Below are 21,940 nucleotides of genomic sequence, written 5' to 3'. Positions count from 1 at the left end.
TACCAATTTAAAATGTTAAAACGGTTTGGTATACAGACTTACTGATTCGATTGTACATTTACTTTCTACTTTGCCTTCACTTGTAGAGTGGAAAAGGTGGAAAAAGTCAGATTTACACCAGATTTTTTTTCTCAATATTTTATTAGCAAAATAAGGGAAATGGGTCTACAAATGTTCCCACTTCATGGAGAACATACATACACATACTCTTCTCTGTCTCATATTTTCTTTCTTTCACCCTCTGACTCACACACTCACACAAACACACACACACTCACTCACATACACACAGCGGCGGCAGTTTTCTCATTATTTTTGCTTCCCCAGCTGCATGGCTCTAAACTTTAATTCTGCAGAAACACAAGTTTAAATCACAGACCTCCCAATGGACTAGTTTCATTTTCCCCAAATCCATGAAATTCTGCTCTCAGCTGTGATAAACTTATGTACTCCTTTCCAGTTATCTCTGGACTCTGTAGCCGACCACTCTGTCACCTTTTTTGTTTAATGACTGGCTGACAATGTGTCTGAGACGGCTGGTATTGTTAGAAACGGACAGAGCCGTTCACCTGAGTGTGGTGAGGACTCGTCCCTCTCGCCTCTGATGGCGGAGAATCAAGCAGAAGGGCGATGAGCTCTTTTGTGGGGGGTTTCCATGGAAACCACCACCGTCGCTGCCCGTTTCTCACCGACAAAGCCTCCTTCAATCCCTTTCTAACACTACACCTTTGTATGCTGAAACATTCACACATCCACATGTCACACACACACACAGACACACGACCTGGAGGTTTGTGCTCACACTGGATGGGGAGGTTGGGAGTGGGGAGTGGGTGAGGTGGGGGGTCAGGTTCATACTTTTTACACATTTTATGTTGGAGCTGTTCAACAGGCAACAAACCAAGCATTTCCACAAGGACTGCAGAAAAAAAGGCATGCGAAGGCACAAGTACCAACAAACTGGACTTGGAATAAAATCCTTTTTTATATCCAACAATCTAGATAGGGGTTGGGGGGAAGGATAAAGAACTTTTTTCCAGCGAAGGCAAGCCTCTTTTTCAATGAAAGAAAAGCAACAAAAAAGGAGACAGGTCCTTCTTTACCAAAAAAAACAAACAATAAAAACAAATGGTGGAAAATAAAACATAGCAGTGACAGTAACAGTCATACAAACATTCTACACAAATTCTTTTTTTTTTCCTTTTTTGTAACGCTACTTTTAAAATGTCCCAGGACAAAAAAAAAGTTAATAAAATAAAACATAAATAAAGCTGAAAAAAGTGGCATATTGTACAGCACTGGTCCATGACTCATTTCCCCATACACTTGCTCAGAATGTTTTCATTACAGAAAAGAAACAATAGCACATTAGCTTGGCCCTCGCCTCACCTGTGGGAAAAGAGAGAGAGAGAGAGAGAGAGAATGACAATCAACTGACTGATAAAAGCATCACCACAACAATCCACCACAACACATGGCAAAGTGGCAGTGGTGTGTGTGTGTGTGTGTGTGTGTGTGTGTGTGTGTGTGTGTTTGGAGGTGGGGGTGCACAGCAGAGAGTCCTCACCAGATGGCCAGCTCAATCTTCTAGAAGAGTCCACAGTCCTTCAGGTTGTTCTTGATGATGACGTCTGTGACGGCGTCGAAGACGAACTGCACGTTCTTGGTGTCGGTAGCGCACGTGAAGTGCGTGTAGATCTCCTTGGTGTCCTTCCTCTTGTTCAGGTCCTCGAACTGACACTGGATGTAGGCGGCCGCCTCCTCGTAGGTGTTGGACCCTGAGAGGGACAAAATGGGGCAAACTTGAGCAGAACGCAAACAAGAAAGACAGAGACACAACAAGAGGATGTCACTCCTTAAGGGTAAACGAGGGGTGTGTGTGTGTGTGTGTGTGTGTGTGTGTGTGTGTGTGTGTGGAGGGAGAGCTGACTGAGATAAAGGAAGTACTTGTCCATCCTTCTAAAAAATAACTCAGCTAGTCAACTCAATGACTAATAAATACATAAGTTACATGCCATGTAAGCTCGCTCGCTCTCGCTCTCTCAAAAAGGAAAACAAAAGGGCCAGGAAGAGGAAGTGAGGTCATGGGAGTCCCAGAGAGGATGTGGATCCGCCACTATAAGTGCGGATATGGACACAGGCACTTGACACAAGGAGTGCGGGTGGTGTATGTATATGTGTGTGTGTGTGTGTGTGTGTGTGTGTGTGTGTGTGTTGGGTGACTTGACATGTGGCCACCGAGCTTTCCTCCGTTTGTGCTTCCCACAGATGCTATTGTCATGGGGCTTCCTGGCAGCTGAGTGTCAGGCCCTCCATACACCACAACGCTCACTGACCACACCAGACAGCCCCCACAGGGGATTTTACAAGTAGGTTATTAGCATACGATGCTGGCCTGTTATTGTGTGTGTGTGTGTGTGTGTGTGTGTGTGTGTGTGTGTGTGTGAGAAACAAGGAAGGACCCGACTGTCTGGTGCATTGGGTATTTGTTTTGTCTGAATGGCACGCATGCTGCACCAGGAAATGTGCTGCTGTTATTGTGTTTGCATGTGTGTGTATGTATGTGTAAAGGTGTGTGTGTGTGTGTGTGTGTGTGTGTGTGTGTGTGTGTGTGTAGGTGGGAGTGCAAGTGTGTGTATGTGTGTTGGTGTAAAACAAGGAAGGTACAAACTCTCTGGTGTATTGAGTACTTGTTTTGTATGCGTGGCATGTATGCTGAACCAGGAAATAATGTGCTGCTCTTATTGTGTTTGCGAGTGTGTATGGTGCGTGTATGTATGCATGTGTGTGTGTGTGTGTGTGTGTGTGTGTGTGTGTGTATGTGAAACAAGGAAGGTGCAGACTCTCTGGTGTATTGAGTACTTGTTTTGCATGCGTGGCATGTATGCTGAACTAGGAAATAATGCGCTGCTGTTATTGTGTCTGTGTGTAGGTGAGTGTAGGCATGCGCGCGCGCGCGTGTGTGTGTGTGTGTGTGTGTGTGTGTGTGTGTGTGTGTGTGTGTGTGTGTGTGTGTGTGTGTGAATACCTATGTATGTATGTATGCTGTAAGTGTAGAAAGAGGAAGTAATAAATTTGACATTGCGACAATGTTCTATATATAGCTGAGAACATTAACCAGGAGGTGAGTGAGTTGTTTGTGCCATGGGATGGCATACCTGCATACTCGGGGTAGCAGATGGTCAGGGGACTCTTTTTGATTTTCTCCTCAAACAGGTCCTTCTTGTTGAGGAACAGGATGATGGAGGTCTCCGTGAACCACTTGTTGTTGCAGATGCTGTCGAACAGCTTCATGCTCTCATGCATGCGGTTCTGGCCAGGAGGAGAATGAGCCGTATGTCAGACTTGATTTGATTTTGCCTTACTTACATTGCATTTAGATGAATACATTTAGCAGACACTTTTCATCCAAAGATTCTTACATATGTCAACCATATTACAAAGTCCCCGTAGAAACATGGGTTAAGTGCCTTGCACAACGGTGGAAGCCGGTAATTGAACCCCAACTTTTCAGTCTACTCCATGCTAGCCCAGCTCCTTAACCACTACGCTACCACCACCCCAAATTGAGCCATGTGACGCCTTGTTGTATAGATTTTAGCTTACTTTCTTTTCTTTTTTTATATCAACAAGTTTTTTTTCTGAGCACTCTTTTCTGAGGAAGACTGTACCACTGCAATACTTCGCCTTGAGTACACCTCATTCAGTCAAGAGACACGGCTACTAAGATGGAGGCTAAAATGCTGAATATCTTCACATGGCATTGCTGATTCTGGGTACACTTGATAATAAAGAAACCTTGAATCTGAACAGTATAGGATCGTATTAAAAATACTGTACACTAAAACTAGATAAAATACCCAAGAGAAGCCAGAACAGGGATTTTTTGAAGAAAACAAGTGTGAGTGTTACTGCCACAAGTCCTTCCAAGACGCTCGATGGTGTTTTAATCCCCCAATGTTGTCTTCCAGGCAGCGTTGCAACCGTCGACATAAAGGCACCTAATCCTAATCCTAACCCTAACCCCAACCCAAACCCATGCCTAAGCCTAGTGGCTTCCAGGCAGCTTTGCCTTGAAGACAACGTTGGGGGGCTTAAAACACCAAGAAACTTCCAAGACATCCAAGATGTGGAAATGCACAGTTACTGGCAGGCTAAACCAGGCAACGGAATGCAACGGAAACGTTTGCGGGGTGTATTCAGCAACAATTAGCTTCCACTATAATCAATGGAACTGGCTACACCAGACATGCAAATTAGACCAGACTAAGGGCCCTTTTCCACCAAAGCTTGGTATCCAACTGTGAACGCTAAGTTACCCATTCATTTCAATGGGAACCTCATTGAGCTCCGGTCACAGGCTCTCATGGAGGTTCCCATTGAAATGAATAGGCCACGTGGGGGACACAGTCGTACACGAAGCTATGGTGGAAAACCACCGCCCTAAATCTATTTTTACACTCCACAAACACAGTGCTTCAGTCGTGCACCTGGTCTAACCCAGTTGCTAGTCTTCAGCGGACGGAACATCGTCAGTTGAGACTGTCTGGTGTCTCTGTGCATTTGCTAAGGGCATGCTATGAGAAATGGAGCTGAGAGAGGAGGAGGAGGAGCAGGATGAGGAGGAGAGAGCAGGAGGAAGAGGAGGAGGAGCAGGAGTAAGAGGAGGATGAGGAAGAGGAGGAGAGCAGGAGGAAGAGGAGGGGGAGGAAGGAGGAGGAAGAGGATGAGGATATGAGGAAGAGGAGGAAGAGGAGGAGCAGGAGGAGGAGGAGCAGAAGGAGGAGGAGAGAGGAGGAGGAAGGCTCACCATCTCCTCATCCTCAGCCAGCACCAGGTCATAGTCACTCAGGGCCACGCAGAAGATGATGGCCGTCACGCCCTCGAAGCAGTGGATCCACTTCTTACGCTCGGACCTTTGACCACCCACATCAAACATCCTAAAAAGGAGGACAGGGATATGTTAAAACACACACAATTCCACACACACACACACACACAGATCAGGGTGAGCTACATATGATGTGCCCTCACATCATGTGCCACATCAGGAGAAGTTCAATGATGGTGTTAGCTTAAGACGACTATGGTGTACAGGTACTGACAGTAACCGCGTGTGTGTGTGTGTGTGTGTGTGTTTCCAGTGAGAATGCCTAACTCCCTTCATCCCTACACACACACACCCACACCCATGTTCAACAAACAATTTTAGTGTGAGTGACTAGGGCCATTAGAGCGGTTGCCTGCCTTGAGTCACAGTGATGCATGTCGGGTCCCGCACATTAAAACCCCTGAGCAGGAGCTTGAATTCCCTTATTGCTGCTTGAGTTGGATGTGGTCCATATGCTTCCTAGTAATTACCAGCTGCTGGCACGGTTAACCATGGCCAATGGGTGTGTGTGTGTGTGTGTGTGTGTATCTCAAGAGCTTACTTTCACGAGGCAAGGAGAAGTTTCAAATGAAACAGAGACGACTGACTCACTGACGTGGTGGTGGAGTTCAGAGAGCCGAGCGTTTCTATCTTCCTGTTTGCATCATTCAGGGGGAAGGTAAAAGGCTGTGACTCATCAGTCTCTGTTTTATAGGCTCGCTTTCTCAATTTCCTTCTCCCTGTTATTATCTTGGGTGTTTTCTTCCATGTGATCTCATCCTCTTGCCCACATTTGGTTTGATTCTCAACCCCACCCGCCCCATCCCGCCCCCCCCCCCAATTCTCCCTTCACAGCTGTGTGGATGTTCCCTTGTTTACGTCCACCTCTCCACACTTCCACCACTTCATCCCTCCCTCCTTCCACACTTCCACCAGTCCATCCCTCCCTCCTTCCACACTTCCACCACTTCATCCCTCCCTCCTTCCACACTTCCACCCCTCTATCCCTCCTTTAACACCCATCTTGTCCTTATCTTTTTCTTCTCTTGATGTGTAATCATTCAAGGACGTCGGAACGAGGAAGTGGGTCCAGATAGCGCTGCATGCCAAGTGTTTTGTGTGTGTGTGTGTGGGGGGAGGGGGGTGTTGGTCACTTACTTGAAGTGTAGGTCTTTGAAGGTGAAGTGGGTCTCCACGATGCCGGTGGTCTTGACTCGGGTCCTCAGCACGTCCTGCTGAGTGGGGATGTAGCTGGCCTGAGATATCCTGTCCAGATCGTTCAGGTAGCTGAATAAAAAATTAATAAAAAAAACTCCAGAGATGACTCAGAGTGCTTTTGCCACAGCTCTCTCACAATGTGACACATATGGACACAATCACCATGGAGCTATACTCTCTCAACACACACACACGCAAACCACACACACACCACCAAATGAGAACTGAAGAACAGAAATGGCAGTAGGAGGAGGGCGGCCTGAGGTGTAAAATGACATAAGACAAGAGAGCGGAGAGAGAGAGAGAGAGAGAGAGAGAGAGAGAGAGAGAGAGAGAGAGAGAGAGAGAGAAAACAGATCAAGGGAGTCATAACAGCCACAGGGACAATGCTGCTATTGTTGTCCGTTGTGGGCTGGATGATGCAGGGCCCTGGCTGCAGTGTCGACACACACAGGCGGTTGGTCTTTGCGCACATGGAGGAAGGGGTACAGTCCCCCCACACCCCACTCCTCTAGAGGAGCGGAGTCCAGCCCCGGGGGCTAGGGATTAGTGGCTCTAGAGATCGCTAATCTGCTGTAACACACACACACACACTTTTACTGTAGGAACAACCTTGTAGTGTTGTGGTCCAAAAATGATGACAACACTCTCCGATCACACCTTCCAACACACACACACAGTCTCGCTCCACTCTCTCTGGCTCATGCACACACACGCAACCTAATTGTGAAATTTGCACAAGCGTCAGCGATAGTGTTTCCTGAAATGAAAACAAACAGTATCACTGTGTTTGCGTACGGGTTTATGTGTGTGTTGGTCATCAGCAGAGGCACGCAATGGGCTGTGTCTGCAGCCAAGATGTGTTTAGGATATCGATCAGGACGAGGGGGACAAAAAGGGAACACCCTGGCAGCTGCTACTGCCAAGTAAGAAAAATGATGCAAGTTATGGCCTGTGCTCCAAAACAAAAGCCAAGGGATTTCCAGTGCACAGACACGCACACACACACACGCACACACAGAAACACCCCCCCCCCCCCCCCCCCGCTTTTCACAGGAAATGTCCTAAGCAGCTGATAATGACTCTTTCATAACGTCTTTGTAGGTTTACCCAGCATAACGTCACAACGATTACCATGTATCTCTCTCTCTCTCTCGTCTGTGACAGGCCGGGGCGGACATGAGCTAGCTAAAGCACTAAAGCCCAACTCAAAGTCAAGGGCACGGGTGTCCACCGGTGAGAATGTTACAAGGTTAGAAACAGCAGCGCAAATATTGACAGGTCTGGGATCGGAGATTAAAGGTCAGACCAGTGGTGGAAGTGGAAGTGCTCGGCAGCGAGCGAGCGAGGGAGTGTTTGTGCACTTGACAGAACCAACAAAAGGCGAAGAGTATGTTTTTGAACATAAAGTACGTTTTTCAGCAATTCGTGACTGGTTCTAGGTACTGCAATTCTTCAAAAACCGAGGCTTCCTGCAGCTGAAACGTGAAACGTGCTGTAAACCTGGCACCTCTGGGACTCTCTCAAATCCAAAGTTGTAGTGGCTCTTTCAGGCATGAAAACGGGTCAGAGGTGAAAAAGGTGAGAAGGGCGCGCAAAGTGGGAAATGGCCGTTTCATAGCAAAACAGGCCCGAGTGACATTGTTGCCAATAGTGCTTAGCTTCCATGGAGTATGAAGTTGCCTAAAACCAGAGATTTATGAAGAAAACAAACTACAAAATGACTAATTTTTACAAAAAAATACTTATAATTTCTTCTTTTTGGCTTGGGACTAAGTGTGAAGGGGCCCACTTGCGCTGTTTGGCAACATGCTTCAGCCTGGCAACATGCTTCAGCCTGGCCCTCCTCTCCTCCTCAGTAATCTACAGTTTTCTTTCTTTCTTTGTGCCTGAAGTTATCAGACATTTCTGAAGATTTCATAGGCCTAATGGACACTTCATAGTAGACTATTAGAATAAGTCTGAATATTTGTTGGACCAAACCAGGTAATAAATAAACTTGGGTAGGGTAGACTAGGCTTTAATTTGTAAAATTGGTTTGAAATGTTTTAACCTGCAGCTAGGCTACTTACAGATTGTGGCATTGTGCTAGTGTGTCAGGCCACTGAGCGTTTCTTAAAAGACGCCATTACCATGCCAAACACTGTTTTTGTCTCTGAACTCGACAAAACGCACCAGCCCAGTTTAGGAGCATTTAATTAAACTAATTAGTTATTCACATTAGCCTTTGCTATACTGATAAAGTATGCCTATTTGCTTCACCTTTTGTCGATCTACATGGCTCAAACTGCACGTATTCTTCATCAAATGAACTCGTTATGTCTATATTTCTGTCCAATATTGCTAACTTTAACAACAGCCTATGCTACGTTGCTACACCAATCTCAAAGTCTTTTTCTGACAGAAGTTGAACGTTTCAACTAGCCCACCTGTGACATCAATAAGCATCTCTCCTCGCCAGGCTCACAATCCAGCTGACATTTCAGACGCATCTGTAGTCACACAGACAGGGAGGCTATTCCAGCGCAAGCGTTCTGTTTGCGTTGCATCCGCGACAAAATTTAGCTTCCACTGTTTAATAGGCTAAATGCATAGGGGCTGCATTCACAGTCGTTACTGGATCAGACAAGTTTTTAATTGGGCTCTTGTCTTACAACGCATCAAGATGCGTTCGCGTCTGCGCGTGATTTGTAACTCAGTTGTAACCCCATACCCCCCCCCCCCCCACACACACACACACACAACGTAAGTGCCCTATTTTGGATTCAAAACGGCGAATTTCGCCGAAAGGTGAGGAGTTTTCATGCCTGCTCTTTGATGAATCTCAATGAGTGGAAGAGGGTGGGTCAGATGGAGTGAAACAGAAAGTAGATGAAAGAGCGACTGCAAGATAAGAGGCAGCAAGACTGGTTTCAAGTGCTGTAGAGAGTGAAAGCAGGTGAGAACCTATGAGGGAGAGACTGACACTGTGAGAGAGAGAAAGAAAGAGAGAAAGAAAGAGAGAAAGAAAGAGAGAAAGAAAGAGAGAGACCGAGAAAGAGAGTGTAAGTGAGAAAAACAATGAAAGACAGACAAAGAGAAAGAGGAAAAAAAGAGACAGATGGACAGAAAGAAAGAAAAAGATGTATAGAGAGAAAACCATGGAAAGAGAGAGGGGGGGGGGGACTCACTAGGCTGCCGAGTCGTTGAGCTGGTACTCGCGTGAGCGGCTGAAGCAGGCCTGCACGCCGCCATCCTTCCACAGCCGCTTGATGACCCCCGCCAGCTCGGCCATCATGAAGCCCTCCTCCGCAGAGCCCGCCAGCACAAACAGCTGCCGCGCGTCGTCCTGGCACACACACACACACAGGGTTACATTTACAGTCTGCGGGCGTATCACATAGCCATACCACATACCCATTAGCATAACCGCCATCATGTGGTGGATCATGTTCTCATCGTCCATGTCCCTGATGCAGTCACATCATAGAGTATCAAAATGACATTGGCACCATAGCACTGGCGGACGCCACATGGGCCTCCCTACATGCTACAGGTTAGACAAATGTCTAGTTCATGCTGACTTCAATACTTTTTGCTTGTTTTGATGGTTTGTGTCTCTCTCTCTCTCCCTCTCACTCACTCTCTCCCGAGGCCCTCTGCCGTCTTAACGGGAAATTATGAGAGGAAACCTTTTAACTAATGTGCAGCTTACTCACCACTCAAAAGACAAACACACACACACACAAACACACACACACAAACTTACAGCTCGTGCCGCGTCCCCAAAGTCAATCCTGAGGCGGCCCATGGCTCTGATGATGGCAATGATGGACTGGATGGTGTTGCTGTAGACCACCGCCTTGTACTGCTTGCACTCCTCCTCTGAGTAACCCGCCTCATGGATAATTCTAGAAAAGGAAAGTGGTCATCAGTGAGCGTGCGAAAGGGGCAAGGAAGGGTCACTCCTCTCGGAGCAGACCGGTCAAACCCATCTGGCGGCAACTTATTATGTACGAGCCCTTTTACTGCAAAAGCAACAACGGCAATACTTACTTCATTTGTTTGACAATTGTACTCTTCCCAGACTCCCCAGCACCTGAGAGAGAGAGAGAGAGAGAGGGAAAAGAAAGAGAAATAATTTAATTTATGTGCTCACTTAGTTCCATGAGCATCAGCAGATCAGCAATGCAGCCCCAGTTGACAGCATTTCCCTTGGAGCACTCAAAACATAATTGGAATTCTTCACCCATAAAAGCTGAAGTGATCAACATTCTAACTATCCATCCTCATTCTCAACCCAAACATAATACATTCAAATTTCAGACGTGACAGAAAATGCTAACACAGAGGTCACTTAAAGGTGAAACAGCCCAAAGTTCCTGCCTAACTGGCTCAAAATACATCCTTGGCTCGATTTTCACGACGGTGTAATCAGCTGTTCAGACAGGGTACCCCCAGAATTGTCAGACCTAAATTTAAGACTTTAAGACCTTTTTAATACCACTTCAGATGAAATTTAATACCTACATCGCACCCATTCGGATAGAATAAATAATATTAAAGGTAAGATTAAACCTCAAATAATTACTATTTTAATTACTAAGTGTTTGAACATGCCAACATGAACATGACAGCAGTGCAGTGGCAACGCAAAGATTTGTCGCGGTAGTAACGTGACTGAATGTCCTGCTTCATGGACAAATTTACACGGAATAGAACCTAGTTGATTTCAGGGATTAAAGTGAAAAAAAAACTTTTTTTCTTTTTTCAGGCCATAAGTCATACGTTGTTCATATCTACCTATAGAGATAGCACCCCTTCGCGACCTATTGGTTTTTAATGTACAAAAAGATGCAAACAGAAAAGTAAAGCACCAAATAAACACCAAAACGAGGCTACAGGGTACTCTTAAGTTACTATATAATTAATGCCACCTACAGGTGAATGCATAGAACATAACAATCCTATGGTTTGTGTACCCTGTAGCCTCGTTTTAGCTGCCAATGGCCGCCATGTGAATAAGGCGAATTGAGAGTGTTCTTGATTGAGATTGAGTTTTCCTGATGAACAAAACAATATTTCAATACCATCCCTGACCATTGCTGATTAGCCATTGCTGTTCTTTTCTACTGCAGCGATATTGTAGCAAGGCTTTAACTTACACTCTTATTTAATTACTTCAGGCCAAAAGTGTTTAAAGGGGAGATTTTTCTTCTTGTTAATATGCAATTCAACACTAAGTAAAATCTATAAAATCAAGTTTGCAAGACTTCACATTTCCTCATCAAAGTAACGAATCAGACCAGTCTAGATATTGTTCATATTTCCATTTGTTGCCTCATCTGCATCTAATGAAAACATGGTAATTTTGAGTTTTACAGACAACTCAGTTTTCCAATGAGCAGCAATACTGTGTGTGCTCATGCAGGTCTGCGCATCGTATAACGACAATCTGGAGAGGGCGCTTTTGTCTTCAGCAACAGATTGTATAAGGTTGACAAGAGGTTGCGATATGGTGAGGGACAGGCCGTGTTGCGCTATGCAAGAACATGCGTAGCCTACTTAGCGCAAAAACGGTCAGCCATAGATAAACATACACAAATCATGACGCTAATATGCGAGGTTCTGGTAGGCCTACTGGTTATGGTTTTGTGCTATACATTATTAATAATAACGTTTTAAGTTGACTATTTTAATTGCATGGTTATCTTTTGTCAACATACGCTCACAAACTACTGTCGTTAAAAGTGAGGCCTAAGCAAAATAGGCTACAAGGCTGTCTGTGCGTCCTAAACACGACTGACCCCCTTACTCAACATAAAATAATAATATCGCGAACTGTTAACACGCTCAGTCAAAACCTTCCGTCGCAAATTATGAAAAACATTGTTGTACATGTCATAACAGACAGGAGGCATAGGCTACAGTTTATATTGCGTCGCTTTACACATAATGTTAGTTGCATTTATTAAAAACTGTAACAATAATAGTACATCGGGTGGCATAGCAGGCTATCTGTTCAAGTCATAGGTGACACCCAAAATGAATGACCTCCCCTGACAAGAGTTCGCGATAGTAAGAAATTGTCTAATTGATGCATGGAAAGAACACAGCCTCCGAATTCGTACATAGAGCTCACAATAGCATATCCAAAAAAGTTAAACGGATTGGGCAACCTCATCAGCTGTCTCGATTGTGTCACTATAATCCAACTTTTAGACCGCCCTCCAGATGGGTTTTTTTTTAAGCAACCACCCCAGGCCAATGAGACAAGCGTGTAGCTACAACATGGCTGACGTATCTTTTTGAGCGATCTCTGATTGAGACACAGAAAGTTCTCAAGAACACTATTAGGTCTTTAAACATTTACCATCACACACATTCATTCATCGGACCTAATATTTGTGGTTGCCTTAAAAAAAGGAAAAGAAAAGGTGATAGACCCCCCTCCTATTTTTTTTCTCACCGGATCTGCATCGATCTCAAATATGACATTTCTAAAATCAAATTGACGGAAATCCGTCGTACCACAGAGAACTTTAATCCTTGTGATTTACGCTACGTGAGGATATTAGACTAAATCTACTGATCATTTGAAAAATTAAGACCTCCGTGAAAAAATTCCAGACTTTGAGGTGAAATTCAATACTTTTTAAGGCCTTAATTTAGTAAAATGAAATTTTTAAGACTCCGCGGGTACCCTGTCAGATTGCAAAATGTATGGCCCTGTGCCTTTTACCAGCCGATGCTACTGTACAAATGTTGTTGTCAAGTTAAATAGTTGTCAACATGTTGTTCTCAAGTTAAATAGCCTACACAAGATTAAAAGTTCATGAATTCTAAGGGCAGTTTGGTTCTTTTCTTTTTTCAAATGAAAAGGTAAGACACATGAGAGAAAGTAAAAAAAAATAGACCTATAGAAAAATAGAGACCTAGAGAACTGTAATTATAGTACAGAGAATCCTAAGAAAAGACCTGATAAAGGCAACGCCCCCCCCCCAAATTCGGTAAATCCCCCCTACATGAAGAACCTACGGGGGAATTCCCCCCCATTTTGGAAAATGAAATTTAAGCCCTGATAATGGCCGTTGTCGAGAATGTGTCCTTGGACAGTAGAACTAAAATCAAGCTAGAAATTCATAGATTGCAAGGACACAAATAAATAATTAGGCTGCAGTCCAAATCTCTGGGAAACCTTCTTCCAACACAGAAACAGTGGGTAGCTGTGAAGTGGGTAACGCATCAGTGAGGACATCACAAATCTTGAAAAGTTACAACACAATCATTATATCTCTAGTGTACAGCCTCAAAGGAACACAGACATCACTGCAGAAATCTATAAAAAGAACATCTAGCTTTTACCAACCACAAGCCTCATCTTGATGGGTTTCGCCTAATGGTCTACAGTGCCAGGTGTTCAATAAGCCACAGAGCACCCCTCACACTTACTCTTCCTTACCAGCACTTCCTCCTTCCCCTCCCTTCCCCCCTTAAGCTCATTCTCTACATACCTCCAAGAGTGTTACTATCAGATCGACTCTCCACCTTATTTCTACAGTTACCACAGACAAACTACAGTGCTTGCCTGCACTCATAGTGAAGACCAAATCTCACAAGACAATAAACACATTCATCCATTTATCTGTGGTGACCAACAAGCATTTTATAGACGTAGCAGATCGATTATTTTTTTTTAAATCAAGCAGCAGAGGGGATCGATCGCTCCTCTCCTCGGCTCGGCTGGCCTCTTTGTCTGCTGTGTGATGGCTCTCAGGCTATTGGCACATCTGTGGAGCACCACTTATGAGCCATTATCTGCCTCCCTAGAGCAGAGAGTGCTTTGGCGTCACAAAAGCCACCCCCCCCCCTCCCCCTCCCCCTCCCCCCCTTGGTGCCCAGAGCTCTGGAGCTGGGGAATGGGGCTGGGGACAGGGGACATTGGGGGGTGGACCGATTGACTGTGTGATGGAAGGTGCTGTGGGCTGCTGGAGGAATGGAAGGAGGGTGGGGGATAAGGCTGGGAGTTGCTCCCATGTGACTACATGACAGCAGGGAGAGAACCCTGAGAGTCTCCCCTGCCTGAAAGTCACCTGTACATATGTGCATATGGAAGCCCCTCTCCCTCACTCGCTCAATCTTGACCTCTCTCTCTCGCTCACACACGTATGCACGAGCAGCGTCTATACAATCATCCGATTAGCCAAGGAAGTATGTCACAATAACTCTACCCTTGCGGCAAACTTGTCACTGCTGGTCCATTGAAGGTGTGTAGAATCGAACAGTGCAGAAACAGAATCTCCTCAATGTTACCCGACACACGGGCCCCCTTTCAGGGGAGTGCTGTGCAGGCTACTGGTGGTGGTGGTGGTGGTGGTGGTGCAGCGTGGAGGCCAAACAACGTCACACATAACCAGAGATGGAGATGCAGCTCCCAGCACATCACACCAATAACATCAGCATAAGCCCAGGGAACAGCCAGTGCATTATTTACGAGTGTACAGCAGGAATGAGCCAGAGGCACTGAGAGAGACAGATGAACACAAAGCAAGGGATGGAGAGAGAGAGAGAGAGAGAGAGAGAGAGAGAGAGAGAGAGAATGAGAACAGAAGAAAGAAAGAAAGAAAGAAAGAGAGCACGAGAGAGAAAGAGCGTAGAGTAGTGAACGTGATCACCGTCGGTCGGAGTGGCACACGCCTGCCTGCTGCCAGCACTCTCGCTCGTACGTCATGCTGCCATGGCAACTGGGGCCATTACCAAAGACTTGAGGCACAGAGACAGACAGGAGGAAGACTATAAGCAACTGTGAGAGAGAGAGCTAGAGAGAGAGAGAGAGAGAGAGAGAGAGACAGAGAGAGAGAGAGAGAGAGAGAGAGAGAGAGAGGACTAGAGAGGAGCGCACTCAGGCTTTGTTTACAGGGAGGCTAACATCAACACAGCTCAACTGGTTGTATGGAGAGACACTATTGCCATATATCAGCCAGAATTGGGTACGGCGTTAAGCTGCGTGCTAACCGCCAGTGACAAATACAGGAAGTGGGAGCATCCATGCGAATCCAGCCGCATGTGCTTGTGCATGTGTGCAAGTACATGCTCGTATAGTCCCCGTCTCGCTCGGTTTTTCCCCACGGTGAATTCTGCCGAACAGCTCACCGCACTCCTTCATTAAAAAGAAATGATCTCTCTCTCCCTTTGTCTCTCCATTCAGTCCTCACTTCCTCTCATTGCCTTTGTTTCTTCCTCTACATTTCAAAATAAGGTGAAAAGTGCCATGAAAAACACACACACACACACACACACACACAAACACAAACACACACACACAGTGTTTGGAAGGTGACCTCTTAGCGCCAGGTGTCTAATCCAGGAACTCAGCGTCTGTGCCCCTAAACCTGGCCCGTCATGTCTGTGCTGTACAGCGCCTCATCAGACCCTGCTGTCAGCCCCAAAAAAACCCTCTCCTCTCCAGTGACCTGGCAAGAGTTTGGGGGCGTCGGACACAAACTTGTGTCTTTACAGTGCCTCATTATCTGTGATGGGATGCTGGGCTGGAAGGGCATGTTGATGCCGCCACCCCCCCCCCTCCCTCCCTCTCTCTCTTCCTCTATCAATCTCTCCCTCTCTCCGGGAGCAGAGGGAGGCTTGGTGGTGTGCTGGCACCTGTAATTGGACAGATTTCACTGGGGGCCACATTATTTTAATTACGTGTCACCACTGCGCTGCGGTGGCCTACAAGAGGAGGGTGGTGGAGGTGGAGGTGGCGTGCGGCGCTCTGCTGAGCCTGTCTGCAATGTGGCAATGCTAAACATGCCATTAAGAGGTCCGGGCGGAGAGAGAGAGGGAGAGAGAGGGAGAGGGAGAGAGAGGGAGAGGGAGAGGGAGGGAGAGAGAGAGAGAGCACTCTGGCACAGGGCGCTTGCTTCCCTGCAGTGGCACCATAATCAGCCATGACATGCCCCTGGTGACTGCAGGGCTTTTCAATCTGGAGCAAATAAACCCCTCCACCGAGCTGTGTATGTGTGTGTGCGTGGCGTGCGAGTGTGTGTGCGTGTGTGTTCAAAGAATGAAAGGCCTTAAACCTGCACAATGAAGGGTCATATTTTTCAAAGGGTCTCTCCCCAAACACACCCTCTCTATCTACCACTCAGCCCCTTGACATCATCGTATGTGAAACTAGAGAGCGAGGGAGGGGCTTGTGAGACTAGGCCTTACATAACTGACCCAACACATCTTAGCCTGGTGACATCACAGCCACTTGCCCCCCCCCCCCCCCCCCCTGCATCTTCAAAGCACATGTGGCAAAGAAGCACCAGTAGATCTCCTTCGAGCGAGGAACCACTGCTGAACCGCAGAACCTAGAACCGACAGCCCCTGCGTCCAAGTCACTGGGTCCCTCAGTGGTGTCAGATTACAGCCATAGTGACACACCCGGCCCACCATGCTGGGGAAGCAATTTAAAACCCAACTCATGGAAAATTACCAAACTCTTAACCAAACAACATGGGCTCGGAGTAAAAAACTACCAAAATAGTTTCTGCGCTCAATTCTGCAATTCACTGGGTAATTATCATGGGGACAAAGTGTAGCAGCAATAACCAAAGATGGGGTGAAAGAGCTACGGGAAGGGAAAAAAAAAGAAAAGGAAAATACAAAAGAAGGGGAAGCATGTGGCAGAACAAAAATAACTATATGGCTGCTAAACACACAGCAGTAACACACGCAGCGCTAACATCATGACCAATCCCAGCTGGAGGCTTCACACAACAGCTCCCCTACTTCTGTACTGATGGACTGACTGTCAGCGTGGAGGTGACAATGGGTGCTGGTAGCTGTCCAGACATGACCGCACCAAAAGCCAGGCCAGTCAGTGAGCCACAGCGCTTCACTAATGTCGACAAGCCAGCCGTGATCTGGCACTCGTGCCCCATGGGTGCCCATTACTATGCCATGAGTCACAGACTGACAATCTGACCCTCTGTCAAGAGGTTAAGAGGCACCCAACACCGAGATAATGCCCTCAGCTTTACCAACTAGGGAGTAGGTTGGCTGTTGGGTTTTTTTCAGTGTTGTTTTATTTATTTTTTATTTTTTTAAGTTTTTTTTTTTATACATTACAGTACGTGCCCTGGAGCACCTTTTAGCCTTCATGGATTGTCTCTTTATGAAAATTAGGCTTTAAAAAAATAAACCATAAACAAGCAATACATTTATCATTTGGGGCACCATAGACTCATGGGCAAAACATGTGGTTAGAGAGGGTGCAAATTTAGCCCGGGCTCACTCCATTAAAATTCAAATGACCCCCCCGCCCACCCCCCATCATGCAAATGGCTACCTGGGGGGGTGGGGGGTGGAATACTGGGGGCATGGTTACACACATCCTCTCACCACAGACGTTAATCGATCAATATACACACGACTATTAAATTATGTCATGCCTCTTTAGTGGACAGTGGCGCACACAGGTTTTGACTAGACTAGAGGGTGAATGAGAGGTTAAAATACAAGTACAGTGTGAATGGAGGACAGTGGCTAGCAGCAAGCACCAGATTTTGACAGGGACTTGTTGGAGAGAATTGGAAGCAGAAACACACACACACACAACTGTGTTTGTGAATGTGGATGTTCCACAACAGCATCTGCACATCTAGGGCCCTATGTGGCAATGTGTTGGTGTATGTAATTGTATACCTTAGCATGTTCCTCTGTTTGGGTAGGCATCAGTCTGGGTAGGCTTTTGGGTCAAAATCTGTCTGCCTGTGTGTGTGTGTGTGTGTGTGTGTGTGTACACTGTAACAGCTCAACTCAGTGGAGAGGCTGCTTCATTTTTAATGACACAGTGGCTCAACTTACTGCTTCACCTCTTTCGCCTTCCCTTCCTTTCTTTCTTTCCTTCTCTCTATCATTCTTTTCTCCCACTGTTTTTTTAACAATGTCAGCTGTTTGTGGGTCCTATTCGTCTTTAACTCCTTTATATGTGTCTTTCTTCCTGGTTCTGTTCTTTAACAGCCATCACCAAAGCTAGCTCCTTCATGGTCATCTGAACATGGCTAAGTGGCATCGTTACCTGGCGACCAGCTATGATAGCTGAGACACACGAAGTGGCAAACATGTGTGTGTGTGTGTGTGTTTGTGTGAAGGGGACAGTGTGACTTCAGCACCAAACAGCAAAAAAAGCAGCACACCAATTCCACAACCACCTGTCCACTATAAAACCAATTCTAATATTTAAACCAGGTGTCATCTTAAATAATGAACAACAAATACCATCAAATCGTGGATATGAACAACACACACGCACAACAAGTGGGCCAGTCTCAATTACAACCTGTAATCCACATTTCCCCTTCACTTCATCAGTCTTGGCTTAAACTTTGCTTTAACATTGTTAATGAATCAAGTGGGCTTTTTTTGCTGGCCAGTTCACTACACTGACCTTTAAATTTCAAATAACTTTCAACATGTTTCTATTTGTGTAAGAAAGTAGATATGCCTTATTGTCATGCACTTAAAGACAGATCATTCAGTATGGAAGAGGTACAGACAGCTAACTAGCTAAGTGCAGTCATCTATGAAAAACCCATGATGACATGTCTAATCTCTAATTATCCCATATGGCTTCTAAACATAAGCCAACAGATGCGTTTCTTTGGGAAGAATAGCAAGGACAAAGAATTATATTAGTTGTCAGGATTTAGGGCCTACACACATGGTAGGCTACTTAATGTTTGTAAATGGCTTACTGTAGGTGATAAATGGGTGATCAAATAATACCATCAATGTATGGTGAAAGTAAAAACAGTAGCCTACTAGTGCAATCTAGCCTATTTCGAAGGATCAATAGCCTATAAACAGTATCTGAACAATACAGGTGATGTGCTTTTGGATTCAGACTACAAGGGTTTATTATATCAAGATTCAGGCTGGACTGATCATTCAAAAGATAGAATACAAAATCCTAAACTATACAGAAAATGGCCCATCTTCACCATAAACAACTACAGAAAAAACAAACAAAAAAAACGTCCACAACGTAGCCTAGGCCTAATAGAAAAAAAATAACGGAAGTTAAAGTTACGTTTCAGGAAACGACTAACGAAAAATCCCAGCAATCGACACGTAAATTAAATAATCAACAAAGCCATTTTTCTCAATTATTCGGCGTGAGGAATTCTGGATCAACAGGTCCAATCAAGGGGCCACGCTAATGCTGTTGGGGTATTGCAACACCCATGACATGGTTAAATAGGTGCTTAGCCAGTCTAACAGCTTGCATTCACACCCCAGCACGATTTAGGCCCTTTCAAAAGATGCACTTCCGTCCACCTCAATGTTTAGCACGCAGATTTAGATTCCAGAATACAAATGCAAACACACCAAAATGTCTGGAATTTGAACCACGATAGTTGGAAACAATGCATCATTCGGAATCGGTTGCATCGGCTACTTTGTTGCTCTAGTGTTGGGTGGTTACCCCTACCAACAACACTGATGTGGACAAGCGAGGTAACAGAGAACTTGATTCCCTTTTGTCTTTCCTTCACCAGCGACAATAAAATGGCAGATTCTATCCAAATCAGAACTAATTCCATGACATAAATTGGATTTACGCGAGTGATAATGCAACCATTAACTATTTCCAATTCGGCTGAAAATGTACACCGAGCACTGCATTGTGTAGCCTGAGCCCCCATTCTCATAGAGGCATTGGTGATTTGGTGGGGGGGGGTCATTCGTTAAGAAATAACCATTTATGTTGGTTTTGTTTCAAAGAGTGAAAACACGAATTGAGTGCTTACAAGTTTGAAAACGAGATAAAAACAGTAATCCGCCATTCTTGGACAATTCTGTAAAGTTCTTGCGCACCATGACTGCCTTACCTAGAAGGAGTAGCTTGACCTCCCTTGCGGCTTTCTCTCCGTCGTCTCGCAAATTTCTGTCGATCATTTTACTGCGCTCCACCGCCGCCTTGTCCTCGGTGCTCAAGGTACACCCCATCCTTAAGCGATTCCCCCGGTCGATGAAAAGGTAAAAGATAAAATATATACAATTCAAACATGCAAGGGTTAAAACGAGTAACTCCCGGAAAGCCACACGCCCTTGTGTAAAAAAAAACGATGATCTAAAACAGCCTAAAATGGAGAGATTCTTGACACAAAATGGAATGGGGTGACTGTGAGCGTCCTCCGGTGCCCCGCGTATATTCCCTGTGTTCTCTGCCGTCTCGGCTCTTAATAAAATGATAAAATAACGAGACCAAATGGACTGTAACGACGCCCTCTTCCAGCGCGTCAGCCTCTGTTCTCAGTCATCAAGAGATTGCTGCTTCCTGTTCTCATACATGGCGGCTCGTGCACGTGTGTTTGGCAGCAGGCACGCGCCTATAGCTTCAACAGCACATTACCGCGCATCTTTGTAGACACGAAACTGATAATGGCAGTGTCTACTACCGTGCAGCACTGCCCTCTGTTTCGTGCTTCTCTGCCTCCAGCAGTTGCCAACTCACCATTAAACCAGACGGATACTATTTTTGACACCACAAGCTACAAGACGGATAACAGTAATATTGTCTACCACTTGCCCATGATCTCAATGAATATATCATATTTTGTTCATAGTCCACCCCCCCCCCCCTTTTTTTCTCTTTTACCACTAGTATTGCACTGATTGGTCTGTTAGTGAAATATGTATTTCCTTACCTTTTAACTCCAGGCACTATATTAACCTTTAAATGAAGGTCAAATATATTTTGTGAATAATCTAAAATTCTATTTGGTGAATTATTTTTGCCCTACAATTTAAAATCTAGATTTTAGAACCTTCATAGCCATGTTTCCAGAGAAACCTATATGCACCACGCCCTGAGATCTAGTTGCTTGACAACCTGAACCAAGCCTGGAATCTCTAGGAATCTGGATTGCTAATGGTGATGTAATATGTTCAGGCGACACAGGGACGGCACATCAGGAGGACTTCATATTTTCCAACAGTGCATTCCTGTCTGGACTCTGGTGTTTTACATATAATTTCAATGACAAATATGGGTCTCAGGAAGCCTATGCAAAGCTGTGGAACCACCTCCGGCGATTTCCCTACCTTTCCCCATGCAACAGGTGCACGCTGATGTTGGTGCTACTATAAACAGGCTGCTCCTCAGGCATTAAAACAACAACAAAACTCCAGAGATGGAAAACTTTCAAAACCTGCCACTCTACAAACAGATCACAGTAGGGTCACCTCGGTCTGGTGTGTGTATATTTATCTGGCAAAGACTAAAAACTTAGGATGTATGCATGTGTGGAACTGAAAGATCTCCCTTTGCCGGAGCGGTCTGGTCACTGTGTGCAGGGATCAAACTGGCAAAGTTGCGGGCCTACTGTGGGCGCGGGGGAGAATGGCGGGGCTCCCAGTGGGATGCTAATGACAGTGTGTGCAGGCTGAACATGGCACACAGTGGGAGATGGGCTCCCGAGGGAGGAGGAGCCACGTCGAGGCCGGAGGTGGTGAGATGGTGAAACAGCTCCATCTAGAGTCAGAATCTCTCTCTCTCTCTCTCTCTCTCTCTTTCTCTCTCTCTCTCTCTCTCTCCTTCCCCTCTCTCTCCTGCTCTCTTTTTTTCTTTCTTTCTTTCTCTCTTTTACACATACACACACACTCTCTCTTTCTCTCTCTCCCACTCTCTCTCTCTCTCTTTCTCTCTTTTTTTACACACACACAGTCTCTCTGTCTCTCTCTTACACATGCACACACACACACACACACACACACACACACACACACACAGACTCTCTCTATATCTATCTCTATCTCTCTCTTGGTCTGAAGGTCGTTATCACAAACATCACACAAAGGTATTGAACTGTTACAGGGGTT

At 45.5% G+C, this 21,940-nt stretch overlaps 1 protein-coding gene across 1 annotated transcript; it reads right to left on the bottom strand.

Annotated features, from left to right (window-relative positions):
• Positions 1 to 645: 645 nt before the first annotated feature.
• Positions 646 to 20,393, bottom strand: gnai1 (guanine nucleotide binding protein (G protein), alpha inhibiting activity polypeptide 1). Its single transcript, XM_076297079.1, has 9 exons — positions 19,948 to 20,393; positions 10,124 to 10,166; positions 9,837 to 9,978; positions 9,259 to 9,416; positions 6,029 to 6,157; positions 4,811 to 4,940; positions 3,159 to 3,312; positions 1,568 to 1,778; positions 646 to 1,389 (listed from the first exon to the last, which is right to left on the bottom strand). The coding sequence occupies exons 1-8, from the start codon at positions 20,063 to 20,065 to the stop codon at positions 1,588 to 1,590; spliced, it is 1,065 nt and encodes a 354-aa protein (XP_076153194.1). The 5' UTR covers positions 20,066 to 20,393; the 3' UTR covers positions 646 to 1,389; positions 1,568 to 1,587.
• Between the last annotated feature and the right edge of the window lie 1,547 nt (positions 20,394 to 21,940).

The sequence above is a fragment of the Alosa pseudoharengus genome, unplaced genomic scaffold, assembly GCF_046254945.1.
Source record: "Alosa pseudoharengus isolate Yale_2024_CS ecotype anadromous, Long Island Sound unplaced genomic scaffold, YU_APseudo_1.1 YU_APseudo_1.1_scf_20, whole genome shotgun sequence".
Lineage (NCBI taxonomy): Eukaryota > Metazoa > Chordata > Actinopteri > Clupeiformes > Clupeidae > Alosa > Alosa pseudoharengus.
The sequence above is the reverse complement of the archived record's forward strand: the minus strand, read 5'-3'. Positions and strand labels throughout refer to the sequence as shown.

Excerpts from the sequence above, each read along its gene's own strand:
- gnai1 (XM_076297079.1), bottom strand. The coding sequence starts at position 20,065 with ATGGGGTGTACCTTGAGCACCGAGGACAAGGCGGCGGTGGAGCGCAGT. Across the intron at positions 9,417-9,836 it reads TTGGGGACGCGGCACGAGCT|GACGACGCGCGGCAGCTGTT; the intron begins GTAAGTTTGTGT and ends TGTGTGTGCCAG. Across the intron at positions 4,941-6,028 it reads TTCAAAGACCTACACTTCAA|GATGTTTGATGTGGGTGGTC; the intron begins GTAAGTGACCAA and ends CCTCCTTTTTAG.